We start from the raw sequence: 15,327 nt of genomic DNA on the forward strand, positions 1-15,327 counted from the left end.
AGTGTTAACATTTATTTTTTCCACTCGGACAAAATGTAGTGTTTTCATTCAATAAAATGAACGGATAAAATAATCTGCTAGATATCACGAATTTAAGAACAATTTCCTGAAATAAGGTACTTTTTTTAAATGCACAATACTTTCAGTCCTGTTGTCATGCAGAACACTAAGTGTTAGTTTCCAAGCCATATGGCAACATAAACGAGGAGTTTACAAGCCACTGTTTTGTTGTGATATTTTAGATAGCATGCATCAATTTCACAAAGACATCCGAGGCCAGCGAGGAAGATGTGTAAAGCAGCAAGTTTACACTGGTATACAAAGCACATATTCAAAAATTCTACAGTGTAAACACTCATTAAAAATGAAGATGAACCTCAGAAAACAGCGGAAACTTTAAAGAAAAATTGCTCGTCTGCAGCTGCAATGAAGAGATCTCTAGCCTCACATACACTTTGTCTGGCAAAGCGAATCTCCTATGGTAAGATAGCAATGCAAAGCGGAGTAAGCTTAAAAAAAAGAAAAGAAAAGAAAAAGAAAAAACAGGATCACAATTCTTATTCACTTTATATACAACAAATATATATTTCAAATCTGACTCTGTTTGAATTTTCCTCTCATTAACTAAATAGAGGGAATATAATGCCATTTTATATAAAACATCAGGAGATTTTGTATTGCAAGAAAGTAAGGGGAAAACAGAAAATCACACTTATGTACAGTTTGTTGCATTAATAATAAGATTTCCAGGACAATAAAAAGGTGCCAGTCTGTTGATCAAAATCAACATAAATCCTGTAACACACTGTAACTTATAACCTTCGAAGCACTGCTTGTTTAAAAAAAAAAAAAAAAAAGCAAGCTTCGAAGGAACAGAATATGCAGCCATGTTTAAATACTCAGAGTTACATCCCCTCTTTAAAATAATCTTGGAAGATTATGATCTCCTATACTGAAAGTGGCTTATTCAGTACTGATGCAAGCTGTCGCCTCATAAATCAAAATTCAGAGCAGTTTTCCGAGAGAAAGAAAGGGGGGATACAATTTTCTCAGTAGTCAAAGAGGACTGACTGCCTGCCTGTTATCAGTTCGTCTGTGAAGACAGAGTTAAAGTTCGTTTACGTCATGATTCACATCACAGTAGGTTTGCTTAAAGCTTGTTGGCTGGAGGCACTGAGAAACAACAGACCACATCTGCCGTGCGGGCAAGCCCTGGCCTGACTCTAAAAGAAGAAAAGAAAACAATACATCTTGCTTATTGTGTCAAATTATAAGCTTTCTATACTCATTTGTATTCAATGACCATTTCTAGTCATTATCTATCATTTCTCTCCTTTGGTCCCTTTATCTAACCATAGAATTTAAAAGGCAGCATATATATATATTATTATAAAACATTTGTTTAAATGTACTGCAGACCAAAAGACAGTAAACACATAAACACAGCCTACCAAAATGATATCAAGTTCTTGTGCAGAACTCTCTAAAGAAACCAAAGAAATCTTCGCAATCCACACCGACACACCGAGAAGCCATAGCACTCACTAAAACTGATGACAAATGACATCTCCTGTACATTAAACTAAAGTGTGGGTGGGATCCAGATACTGAAATACAGTGCACTTTCAGTCAATTCTGAATCACATTAGCGTAAGACATTGTTAACAGCAACATTTAGGAGTAATAAGGCAATGTGTGAAATTTGATGGTGCAAATCATTGGAAGCGTTGAATTTTGAAAACGTTGATTACCCACCCAACTAACTCGCATCAGTTAAAAATGTATAATATCAATCATCATCTCGGAGGATAATACAAGTATCAGCCTGACCGTGAAATCCGTTTCGTGGCAAAAAAACCCCCAAAAAAACCAAATAAAAAAATAAAAATAAATTCTACTGGTAATGAAGTCAAAACAGAAGGCAAGAAAACATTACATATTAGTGTGTTTGTTCATTATAATACATCACTTTGTATTCATGTTTTTAGCTTATAACAGTGTATATCCGATGGGTTTATCACCCATATATTTCCAGACCATAATACAAAGCACCACACCCACATCTGTGTAAACTAAAGATGATTCTCATCAATAAGTGCATAGTTCCACTGATATCTCCCTGTTTCAACAGTTATTTGTGAACTGTAAATCACATGTGAGAGGACTTGAGCTTCAGTCCTGTAGCTGTCTCAAAGCAGGTAAGATTAAACCAATGGTGGAACAGCAGAAGACATGAACAATTAAAACTGCTCCTTTTCTAAAGGTATTTATAAAGTATTTTCAGGTGCCATTATAAAGTTTGAAGCTGTGTTGCATTCAGTTTTTCTCTGTAGTGTAGTAAAGCTTACATCACCAAAAGAAAGAAAGGAAGAAAGAAAGGTAAGCACACTAAACACAGGAAATGCCATTTGGAAATGCCCATCACACAAAGTCACAGATCAGACACCGGGTCTCCAGAGGGTGCATATATAGTATGGTAGAAAGAGGAGAGGTATGAACAAATCATTTGAGGAGTTTTGCTGCCATGATAGAAATGTTTTGATTTATAAATATACAGATTTATATTCATAATCCAAGGACGAGAAAATAACAAGACACATTTCTACGTGTTTGGCATAAACGTCAAAAAATGACTTATTAACTGCTGCTGTCGAAATGCAACAATCATGTAGTGCTACATCAGAAGGGATATTTAGCTAGACTATGTGGCTTAGCCTTGCGATACATGACACTGGTAACAGTAATGATGAAAATAGTTTCACATTAAACCCCCTGACCTGGCGACTAGTACTGAGAGAGAGATGATCTCATGGTTTTGTTGATGACAGCAGGTTTGTGAGCCAGGATGCTGCTGAAGACGACAGCTGTCGTTTCTCCCCTGTATTCTCCTCTCCATCCGGGAGAAGGAATTGAGTGGAAGCAACAGAGGTAGGGGATCCCAGTGAAGGTGCCAGGCTGCCCATTTCTGCAGCATCCACGGGGGAGTCCAACTGCCAGGAGCCCTGGGGCTTGTAGCCCCCAGAACAGGCAGCCTGTGGCTCTAGGAAAGACTCGGGTGAAGGCAGGTCCATGTCATCACTTGGGGCTCTAGGTTGCATCTGAGGTCGATAGCCTCCTCCTCCATAGCTGACCGACCGATCAAGCTGGGGTTGGTGGCACTCGGAAGAACCCTGTGGATCCAGCTGGAGGACCAAAGAAGACCCTGAGGTCTGGATCCCTGTGTATGTCACATCGGTGTGAGCTGAACTCATAGACGATATAGAAGAAGCAGACGAGTCTGGGAAACGTGGCCTTATGGGACGCTCGTCTACCATTTGGTTATAGTAGCGTAATGACGTTGGTTCATCTGTGTCAACTGATTCATCTCCTATTCCCTGCCCTGCATCATCCTCATCTTCCTCAGGAATGGCAACAAGCATATCTTTAATACAATCATACTCAGGTGTTTCTACAACACACACCATGCTGTGGGGAGATGGCTTCACGTCCAACGGACCCTGAAAGAGACAAAGAGTCAGTTAAATATTGTTTCACAAGACAGCATAAAAAAAATAACACGTAAAAAACAGGGAATGAGCTTTTGTAATCACAAAGGAAGCACAAGGAAGTTTCTAAGGATCATACTGGATTAAGCTAATACTGTACCCGTGTCCTGGGCCAATCACTGGGAAGCTTGGGCTCTGGAATATCTGGATAGAATGCCTTCTTTACCCTGGTAGGAGCAGAATTTTAATTTTAACATTTAGAATATCAAGTGCCCGAATAATAATTAAAAAAAAAAAAAAAAAAAAAAAAAAAAAGATGCTCTGCAAAGACTAGCAAAAATAGCAGCACAACAGTCTTACCACTTCCTTTTCTTGTAGCAAGTGAAAGTGACGATGGCCAGTAATAAAGTTACAAGCCCCAAAGAAGTCAAGATCTCCAAGATGAGCCAATCAGCTGTCAGGATAGGACAAAGAGTATTAGAAATGCTACACTACCAATTTACCTACATCTAAGTACAAATTACGCTATCTATCGATACATATATACATACATACACACATACACACATAAATGCATGCATCATACATGAGAATCTTTAATAATGCTGACAGACTGACATAATAAATAAAACTAGATATTTACGTACTGTAGGGCTCTATTGTTACAGTGGCAGTGGTGCCTGTGTTCTCCCCTGCTGCAGTGTAGGCCTTGACAGTAAATTTGAAGGTCCCCTTAGTGAAACCCTTTGCTGTGTAGCTCATCGTTTCTGGATCAGACACATTCTCTGTTCAAAGGGTAATGAACGAGTAAGGAGAGAAAAGAAGAAGAAAAGTATTAACCAGAAGCAAAATGCACACATTGTGATGAACTGCAAAATCATAATTATTCATGATCTTTGTCCTTTTAAAGTATCGTACTGTAACAGTTTTATTGGTTAAACAGGAGGAGAATCATAAATATACCTAGTAGTTTGAACTGGTAACTAGTGCTGTTGTAAATATTGTAGCCCAGGAGGAAGCCTCTTCTGTTCACCAGTGGAATCTCTTTCCAGGTGAGAAGAATATCAGCGTTCTGCTGACTGGCTGACAGAGTCAAAGCAACAGAAGGGACTGTGGAAACCACAAAAGGCGGGAAAAGGTTGGAGGAGCATGGCGAGAAGGAGAAAAGTTGTCCGCGATTAAAACACACAGCGCCATTTTTTTTGTTTATTTGCTTGTTTGTTTGTTTTTTTAAAGATAAGCTTTCAGTGTGCAGCGGTATCCCTACCCAGCTCCTGCGTGTATCCCTGCCAGCGCTTCAACAGTTCCCTGGCATCTGAGGAGCAGCTGTACAAGGACAAGTTGTATCTCACACCTGGCTGGAACGTAGCTGATGACAGAGAAACAGATTATTGTGTGTTATGCAACACAATTTAAAATTCGACAGCCCTTTTCAGTGGAGTTATTTGAGGTAACTGAGGTTGTTGTAAGCTGAAAATCGTATTAATATCTTAAACCTCTTTCTGACGCGTACTCTCTCCTGTTAATCTGAATGTGACCGCTCCATATCAGAATGCACGCTCTGACCACTTTTCCATAAACCTCGAGCCAAGCACATTTTACGCAAACATTTTTAGCACAAGAGTGACTACTTGCAGTCACAAGACTGCAACTGCACGGGTGTCCCTCCAACATCTTGAGTTTCCCAGCTCATTAAAACATATCAATGTTTTGGAGAATGCCTAAACAAACCTTTGCCACGAGATACATGCTTTCAGTCACAGTACCAGTGACAGGTCAGATTAGCAAGTTAACAATTCATCACATAGTTGCAGCTTCCTGAATCCATCAGTAACAAACATTGAGAGTTGTGTATCTAGCACAAGAGCAGTAACTTTAACAAATTATCCTGCAAGAGACACAGAGACGAGATTGATTGCAAGCAAACACTTGATGTGTAATTCACTTCAATCAGGTGAGCAATTACATACAGTTAGACTTTAATAATTGCCAACACATAATACTGTAGTAACACTGTAGTAATACTGTTAGTAATTTTGCCTCCTTCAATCAATGCTGTTGGCTGTTTTGAATGGAGCTATGAGGAACGTTAGTATAAAAATGGCTCATCTCTGAAAACTAGAAAACAGCAATATTATCTATTCCGTGTCTGAAAAGACCTGAAATTACTATACACAGTCAAGAATAATACTAACAGAAAGACAACAAAGTTTGTACCAACAATCAAAACACATACAGCACAGTGCTAAAATCCACTGAAATCAATGCTCCGTTTTCACAGACTGACAGTTGTTGCATACCTGACTCAATGGAAACATTAGTGGTTCCAGCAGGCAACTTAATCCACTCTACAGGGCAGTCTTGTGGGCAGAAGGCATCAAGCCACTCTACCACATATCCACAGGTGGCATTGGCATTGTTTTCCCAGAACAGGGGAAAACCTTGGTCTGTATAAACTATCCTGGGCGCAGCAAGAGGTTCCACACCTGGAAGGATGAAAACAAGCTTAGCAATGTAGAAGCCACATCTATTCACTGTTTCTACACAACAGAGTGCTACTTTAGGGTTTCAACAACGACGCATGTTATACGAGTGAAAGCAGATGCTAAAACACCAGAAAGTTCTCCTTAGAAGCTGCCAGCAATGTCACATTAGGTCAAGTGTGCTGTTGAAATATAAGATAAACATCTCACACACACTCTCCCTCCACTTTCACATACTTGTCAAATGTACTCTTGCAGGTGGAGAAGATCCCGCATCATTCCTTGCAGTGACTTTTGCTACGACGCTGCCGTTATTGCTGAAGAAAGCGATTTCTGTGAGGTTGACTGGCATGGACCAATTATTCGGTGGCAAGGTTACAGCCGGCGCAAGTGCTCGATTTTCTTCAGGGACTCCAAAGGAAAACTTCATATTGTGTCAGTTTACCGTGGCTCTGTCTTCGTGTTAGAGGCTAAAGGAGATCAGGAAAGAAATTATATTAAATCGCTTTCTTCTTATTGGGGTACATTTCATGGTACGTTAAACAGTGACCTGTGTCAAAGTGGTAAAACGAAACGGGATAACGAATGAAAATGCACATGTTACTTGTCTGTGAATTATAGCTGTAGTCAACATGATGAATCTGTGCTCTTCCCAATTATACATGCATAAAGCAAATTGTCTAAAATGACCATGTAAATGTAAAACAGCTCAAGTCAAAGATGAAGAAGAAAAAAACAAAAAAAAAAAAAAAAAAAACAAACAACACATTACCTTCCAAACAACCTTCCCGGTGTTATCTGTGTTCAACCATATCCAAGCATCTGGGGTATCGGGAACTGAGAAAAGTCAAAAACATACAAACGTTATGTTACATTTCAGAGACTCTAGTCCTATAGAAATGAAGACTTCAAATATCCAGTATTTAGCAACAAATTTACTTCCTAGATTTCCTTAAAGTTGAATTAATTCAGGCAGACACCCAACAATTAATCACTAAAAAATTACTGATTGATAAAATTAGGAAATAATAAACACTTGCATCCCTAATTCTGCCAAAATAAGCAATACCACAAATAAATAATTTACCATAGGTTTTAGTTTTGAAGGAAGACAGTTTGCTCCAGTTTCCCCACTTCCAGAAATTCTGCTGGGCACCGCAGCAGACTTTAACACTGTAGTGCTCATCAGGATACAGGTCCGACAGAAACACAGACCTCAGACCCACACCAGAGAAAACACGCTGGAAACAGACATTCGATTTTATAAGTACGAATGAGAAAACATCCTACATGACCTCGCATTTCTTGAGGGCAATGTGGTAGGAAGCAGTCCTAGAAGAATCAAAGTGATGATGTCTGGCATATTGCACAACATACACAAGCGCAGACTTCTCACCTTTATTAGTTTTTCGTCCTCTGTTGCAGTGATCTCAACCTGGCAGACAAGTGCCAAGGAAGAATAACTGTCGTACTTCCAACGCCACGACAAAGAGGCATTCCAGGCATCGGCAACGATGCTCAGCAGATCTGGCGCCACTGGACACACTGAGGAGGAAGAAAGATTCAACAACATCAGAAAAGGAAAAAAGTATTTTTTATATATTTTTGATTTCTATATGTCTGTTTTACCAGAAGAGTATATGCAGTGATGGTGAGAAGCTAAGGTTGAGCCACCTACCTCTGTGACTGAGTTCAGCAGTGTCCGTGAGGCTGTACTGACCGAGAAGATTCTTAGCTACCAGTGTCCAGTTACCCTCCCATGTGTCTAAAGTACAGGTTGCTTCTTTCTGTCCCACATCTTGGTTGACCTCACTGCAGTCCCTAAAAAAAAAAAAAAAAAAAAAAAAAAACACACACAAAAAAAAGGCACAAAAAATTAGATTTGCTGTAAGTATAGCAATTCACAATAAAATGTAATCACTTCAAATTGTCTTTCTAACATATAGAAAAGGCACAGGATGAAAAACATTTTGGCCAGCGTTCAAGCTATTCCTGTAAAAGGCTTGGAAGTGTGCCAATCTGCTATCAAATGGACTCACAGAGGCAAGTGGTCTCTTTGCCTAAGTGTTTTATATTTCTCGTCTTCCTCTCCCAGTAGTTTTTTTTTTTCCCGTACAAAAAACAGGATTTTTAGAGAAAGGCAGAGGAACTGTCATAAATAATATAAACACATTGTTCAAATACAAACTAAGTGTGACCCGATGATGGCTAAAAGCAAAGTCTTGGACATAAAAGCTGAAAGGGCTTTCACATCTAATTTTTTAAAACAATCTTCTGTTTTCTTTCCATCCTGGGTTCATAGCATTTTTATCTGGAAGAAAACTGCTGGCACGGTACTGTGGAGAGCATCATCGCAGCTCTTCACTGAAAAAGTTCTGCCTATAATCATGCAGGTAATGCTAGTTGATGAGCAGCACACATGTACATTTTATATATATGTTATTCTTGCCTGAGGAGAGAGGTTTAAGGCACTGCAGTTGGACCCTTTTGCTTCTGTGACCTACCGGACAAATCATTTTTGTGCTCACACTGGATAAAAAGCTTTAGGTGGCAAAAAAGAAACATCCAACATGCGGTTTGGACAGGTTTGGACGGATGTAGGATTGTTTGAAAAATACAGGTAAAGGTTCCCTGTAATGTCCATGTATTCTAGAACCTGCAGATGTTTTCTGTGAATGAGTGATTGTACAGTTCTACTGTTCCCTTTTGTGAGTGAGACTGCGTACCTGTTGTTCACAAAGTAGCGAGTTCCTCGTTGACTGCCATACAAGTGAGTGTCTCGTCCTTTACCCCACTGGCACACAGCTGATCTTAAGTCATGAGTCTCACATTTAAAATCAGTGGGCAGTGGTGGATCTGGGGATATGGGCAAAAAAATAAAAAAAAAAAAAAATCTCAGTCACATTTTTAGAGTCGTAAATATTAAAAGATATAAATGAATGCATTTTTCTGCCATGCCCAAAACATTAACCCAGATTAGATCTAAACATATTTCAAACGTGTTTATCTTACATCCAACAAACACAACTGCTCCATACAGTTTTTCCCTGTCTTCTGGCAAACAAAGCATGTTGCTCCCTGACTGGCGAGAGGCCACCAGATTAAACACTGTAGTGGAATAGGTCCGCCTGCTCAGTCGTGTCACGCTCGTGGTGTTCCCGTCGTACTTTATCTTATCCAAGACCATCCTTTCATCCAAAATGCAACAGAAGGTGATGTTGGCCCCCACAGGTAAAACTTTGTCCTGGGGAAGTACCTTAACTCTCTGCTCACTATTGGGGTGATCATTTCCTGAAATAGAAAACAGATCGAGAGAGAATAAAAAAATTGAGTTAAGAGAGTAGTAAGGTGTAAAAAGACACGGATATGCACAAGGCAAATATTTCAGGAGGTATACATTTTAAAAGAATGAGGCCTTAATGAGAACATGCCAACAGGATACTAACTGGGTACTTAGGTTTTAACTAATTACTGATGGTCTATAATATACATCCGTGCCACTGACCTTGAAGTGTCTCAGTCTGACTCCATCCGCTTGTAGTGTGCCCATCTCTTGAGCGGATTTTGACTGACAGGGAGGTACACTCCAGGGGGTTAACTGAAGTCCACGTCCACTGGTGCAGACCACTCACCTTATTCACTGTCGGAGAGACTGTCTCCTACAGAACATACACAGAATGCACAGTTAAAACAAGTAACTGGTGAAATATTGCGACTGTCATAGAGAAGAAATCACCTACTTAGTGCCCACAAAACCTAAAGTTTACGTAAAATCAAAGCAATCACTACAGGAAAATATGCAGCACAAGATAACGATTCCCTTTTGAAAAGAAAAAAAAAAAAATACTATACAAATACCAAAGATGATTTTCAAAACAATGTTACCAGTACAGCACATCTTCCTACACTCATAATTACTACAATTGCTTTAAAATCCCATGACAAAACAAGTTCATAGAAAATGAAGTGCTCTTACATAGAAGACAGTTTCATTGAATTCAGTTCTTAGAATGATGAGGTCAAAGGTCGTCGCGCCTCCTCCCAACCAGGATATGGAGAGTTCCTGTGTGTACCAGTTAGGAGACAGCGTCACCCGCTGAGGTACTGTAAGGCCTGGGGGGGAAAAAATTCCATCAGGGTTTAGTGATTATAGGACACACAGTTTAACTCTAAATGGCTTCTTAGAATTAAAGAAACCTTCAACATTAGATGAATTCAGCAGAGCAGAATATCCGATTTATTAAAGTTAAGGTTTCCTTCACGTGTTTCAGTTCTTACCAGTATCTGCATGAGTGTGTGAAGTCGAAAACCCCAGGACAATCCACAGGAGCCAGACAAAGCCACTGCTAATAAGCTTTGAGGTGGGAGTGAGACTTAAGTGAGCCATTTTTATCTACTGGCCAAGCGTCCGCTTACAGATCCTGATGAAGTGATGGTCCTCTTCACTACACTACCGTGTTAAAACATCCTGAGAGGCAAAACCTATACAGAGGAAGGCCTGTGGAAAAACCCAGAAGCACAGAGTTCAAAACAACGATAAATATATCATGTAAAAACATAGATATTATTAAAAAAAAGAAAATAACAGCCTGGCTGTGAAAAAAAAAAATAATGCTAATGACCGGGAGTTACTTGGGGACACTGTGAAGCTGTCTGGGTTGAAGTCATGTAAACATAATGTTTTTTCCATGAAAATATTCTGGCACGCACAGTGTTTTTAAGAAATGTTCTTTAGGTTTGTTTCTGTCACTGCTGGGTTCACTGGGGACCAATGTGTTGAACTGACTTCAATTTTTGCAATACCTCACTGCAAGCTGCCATTCTTATGTTACTTCTTGCCAAAGCCAGATGTACAACTGCCAAGAAAAGTCAACCGTAAGGAGAAAAAAAACCCCAAAAACTTCGCCGTGGCAGCTGTTTAAGCACACACATCACACACACTGGTTATGAAAATCCTCCTGTTCCTGGTATTTGGGTTATCCTGTACTTGTCCTCCTCTTAAAGGTCCTAGTTTTTTATTTTTTCTAAGCCGTTTTGGAGGGTTTTGATTTAACACTGCTCCTATCAACCGGACTTATGAACAATCAGAAAGATACAGGCAAACTGGATACAAAGACAACTGTGGCACCAGCATTGCAGGTTCTTTTGGCTGCCGGACGTATCTGCATGTTTGATTTGGCACAGACTTTATGCCTGACGCCCTTCCTGACACAAACCTCCCACTTACCCAGGCTTGGAACCGGCACTACCAGTATACTAGCTTTGAACGCCCCAAGGCTGACTCTGTGTCTCCTCCCGGTTTCGAAATGAGGATCTTTTGCACACGTTATCCACAGCACCATACAGCCCCACAGCTGTGGGTCAGACAAGACAAGAACATGTATGCCATGCAGCTGGAACTTTCTGTGCATTTAACAGGTGCTCTACATATAATCTTGCATTGCTTGACCCTACAGATTAAAGCCATTGACTAAAATCATTGTGCAATATAAAAGATTGATGTAGCTATGGCAACATTACCAGTTAGTCCTGTCTTGAGGCTTTGAGCTGAGCTTTGTGGGCATTACGACTTAGCCACTGTGGGCCAATGTGTGCTCACACAAAGTGAGTTATGAATCAGAAAGCAGGTCCACCCTAAAGTACGCCCTGCTTTATCCCCTTTTTTATTCTAACAATTTAATAAATGATCTTTAGGTTGTATTAAATAAAACTTTAAACTAGGGGCTGAGACTATAAAACCACTGGGGAGGTATTTACTGAGATCATGGATAAAATGAGCCAACGGGTCATTTTTCCATTCATCTCTATACAAACAGACAGACCTCCAACCTATGTCCAACTTTTATATACAGTCTATGATAGACGAGCACATTTAACTATTCCTACCAGGACTTGGGTTAATTGAAAGTAATGTAAGCTGAGTAGACACACTTGCATGTAAAGGCAGCTGGCAGCAATGTAGATCGAGCTGAAGATAACTTGTACAACCACGCAGAGCTTTCTTTTCCAAGGAAATATCAACCCAAACATTTATTTTCACTAAATGGAATGTCAGAGTGTATTCAATTCTAATGTCAACAAAACTCCTTCCACAGGTACTGCCAGTCAAAAATCTGTACCACCTCGGCCTGCTCACCGTCTGTTTGGCTGCCCTCTAAAACCACACAAATCGTTCACAGCTGTTATGGTAAACCACAGCTGCACTCAAATACTCTGCAACTTTTTGGGATTTTGAATTCTACTTTTTTATTTTTTTGTTAAATTGTGTAATACATTACATTTCAGTTTGACCCCTGACCTCCCTGTAACTTATAGGACTTCACTGTTGCCAACTTAGCAGCTTTGTTAATAGATCTGGCAAGCGTTCCTAGTCCCTATTGAAAAATTGACAGCAGTGCTGTCATCAAGAGTGATGTTCACATCCCCATTGCACTCTACCAGGCTCAGAGCAGACACAGGCCTGCGCTGCAGAGTATGACACATTCTGCTGCTTCTAAATTTGTCTTTGAGTGACGATTTTCTTTTTCTCAGCTAATCAGACATGAATCTTTCCACCCACTGACCAAAGCTTATTGTAGATTGCTATCAAATATGCAAGTACATAAATTGGTATTCTAGATAGCTCTACAGCAAACAGCTTCTTCATTCTGCTAGATAAAACCGCCAGTTTGTCTGGCAGAAGCAGCTTAAGAAGAATGAGACAGGCATTTATCATTTCACAACATGTGAGAACAAAAATATTTTTTGCACCCCCTTTAAAATATGATTAAATACATAAAAATATTTGCAAACATAAACTTTAAGTCGTGACTCATGTATGATGTACATTGGGTGCCTGATTTTCTTCTTAAAGTTAGATAATTTAACACAAAATGTGTCGCAGTGCACAGGGACGGAATAATCGAGTCTTAACCCCGATGAACCTGCATGTGGTTGTGTACGCATATAAATCTCAGTTCTTGTGTGTTGAACCATCACTGACATTTGCAGTGCATCTGGTTTCCCTCGAGACAGGCTGGGGCAGGCCTCAAACGTCTCTCTAGCTTGACAAAAATACGCCTCTGAAAAACAACCAAGCCCTTTGCAGCAATAACGTAACATGTTTCAAATAGATGAGCAAACAATTCCTGCCAAAACCTTAAGCCTCGTTGCCAAATAAGTGATCCTATCAGTACTCCATAGTGACATTGAGTATGACCGTGCAGCATCATGCTGATATATTTTTAGATGGCTGTTTCATTAATTCATGACGTGGCCCACTGCAAACAAATACAACAAGAGTACGAGAGCTACTGGATTTCATAACTCTTTTGTGTCAAGGACAGATTCAAAATAAGATAAGAAAAAGATTCTATTTATCCTGGCAGAGGGAATAAATTAGAACAAATTTATAATCTGCTTCAAATCTTGAAAGCCTTGTGTTTGTTTCTTAACACTACAGTTCTTTGTTAAAGCTATAGGCTATGGCAGTCATTAACTGGAACATCAATCTACACAGTAGACCAGCAGTCAGTGGATTTAAACATCAGTTTTTTTCTTTTGACTCCTAAAGCAGTTACAGATATCTTCATGTTTGTTTGTTGGCTGTGATTTAGACATGACACGTGAATAAATAAACCTCGCGGTCATCAATCTAGCTCTTTCTGCATGCATAGCAATTGCATTTTCCTTTCTAAGCAGCTGCTTCTTCTGCATTCAAAAAGCACACTAAACCCAGCAGTATTAATGTGATTTATTTAATGGGACTTTCTGCAGAGCTGGCTATAGCAGTTGAAAAATCTTCTGTTTTGTTCCTGCCATTAAAGTGCACTTCACATGAAATTCAGAGGAACTGTTCAATATAAATACAGCTGAGTGGAGTCAGTCTATTACACATTTTTGTGCTTGCACCAAAACAACAGTTTTATTCCATGTTTTGTGGTTTCCCACGTGAGAGGGCATTCTCCTTTCTTTGAGGATTATTTTTCCAAATTTTCACACCACGTTGAAATGTTTTACAAGCCCCAACACAATTCTTTGAGCCTCAGGGTACAAGACAAAAACAACAACAATTTCTCTTTTTAAACAGGCTGCACTGATGGGAAGTGAGGGCATTTGGGGGGGGTCTGTACATTCTGGGAAATCTCATCCAAGAAACTGATAGCTAAAAATGCACATCAGCACACAAATCAATACCTCTCTGCTGAGCTCTGGCTCTTGTCTTTGGAGCAGTGATGAATGTGACCACAAACAACAAAAACCACAAGGATGTTGTTACTTAAAAACTAAGCCTAAACCTCATCTGTATGCCTGCAGTAACCCTATTTTAGGAAAGCACAGACTCACCTCAAAGACAACACCGTGACTTCAAGCTTGCCACCTCTTTCCACACCACAGTTTGCTCCCGGCTGTATATGCAGCTGCGTAAAGAGGCTCTGAAAAGCCATGAAGATTGTCCAGGTATACTCCCACGCAAAATACCACAGGCAGGACTGACTGTCAAATGAAGCTACCATTTCTAAGAATCCAAAGTACAGGAGAGATGTACTCCAGTTACTGGTACTTTAGGGACTGCGCCATAAACACAGTTACTGGCATGTCCATGGCAAGAATCAGTACATCTATGTATACATGAGAGCCCATCTGGGAATTTACATGCGGCGTCTGACAAGCTGTAGATTGTAACTGATCTGTGATTATAGTAAATGACAAATGTTTGTCCACAGAGACCTATTAAAACTTGGCAATTACTAACTGATACTACTAACTGTAGTGGCCTTGATAGGTCAAAAGCACAAAAAACACACACAAAAAAAGAAAACTGCTGCAAAAGCAAGGAAAACAGAACTGATTAAAACACAACAGAAAGAGAAAAAAAACATAGAAAAGCTCATAAAAAGCCTCACAAAACACAAAGGAAGTGTTTTTGGGGAGATAAGCTAGCAGTCATAGCAAACATGGATCTACAGTATTATATGAACCATGCAAATAAAACACAAATTAACTTGCATCATTTTCTCCCTCACAGCCCAAAACATACTTCTGCTAATTTCCATTCTTTTTTTGTGTATTTTGCAGCATTTTTCTATTTGCTGGTGTTTTTCTAAGTTGCAGTGTGTTTGATCTTTCAGGGCCACCATAACTGACTCTTAACTCTAGTGTCAAACTAAAACACAAGAACTGAGAAAAGTATGAAGATAAACTGTTATTGCTATGTGGATTCTTATTGATGCTACAATCAAGGCCAGAAGACAAAATAAAACTGAACAAAAACTGAAAACTAAACTGAAAAAGAAGACAGAGACAGAATTACCTGTGCTTGGACAGAAACACCTCAAAATATTACAAAAATCTTATTGTCTATATACATAAATATTATG

The 15,327-nt window shown here is 39.5% G+C and overlaps 1 protein-coding gene across 1 annotated transcript; it reads right to left on the reverse strand.

The window, feature by feature from the left end:
• Positions 1 to 119: 119 nt before the first annotated feature.
• lifra (LIF receptor subunit alpha a) lies at positions 120 to 14,813 on the reverse strand. Its single transcript, XM_040050461.1, is given in 19 exon segments — positions 120 to 3,497; positions 3,646 to 3,712; positions 3,846 to 3,939; positions 4,133 to 4,270; positions 4,449 to 4,595; positions 4,753 to 4,854; positions 5,786 to 5,971; positions 6,206 to 6,389; positions 6,391 to 6,438; positions 6,741 to 6,805; positions 7,056 to 7,209; positions 7,365 to 7,513; positions 7,647 to 7,789; positions 8,695 to 8,824; positions 8,981 to 9,259; positions 9,474 to 9,627; positions 9,945 to 10,081; positions 10,247 to 10,466; positions 14,294 to 14,813. Coding segments are annotated over 18 exon segments (2,976 nt in total). The 5' UTR covers positions 10,356 to 10,466; positions 14,294 to 14,813; the 3' UTR covers positions 120 to 2,807.
• Positions 14,814 to 15,327: the final 514 nt, after the last annotated feature.

The sequence above is a fragment of the Simochromis diagramma genome, unplaced genomic scaffold (genome assembly GCF_900408965.1).
Source record: "Simochromis diagramma unplaced genomic scaffold, fSimDia1.1 OVJJ01000131.1, whole genome shotgun sequence".
Classification (NCBI taxonomy): Eukaryota; Metazoa; Chordata; class Actinopteri; order Cichliformes; family Cichlidae; genus Simochromis; species Simochromis diagramma.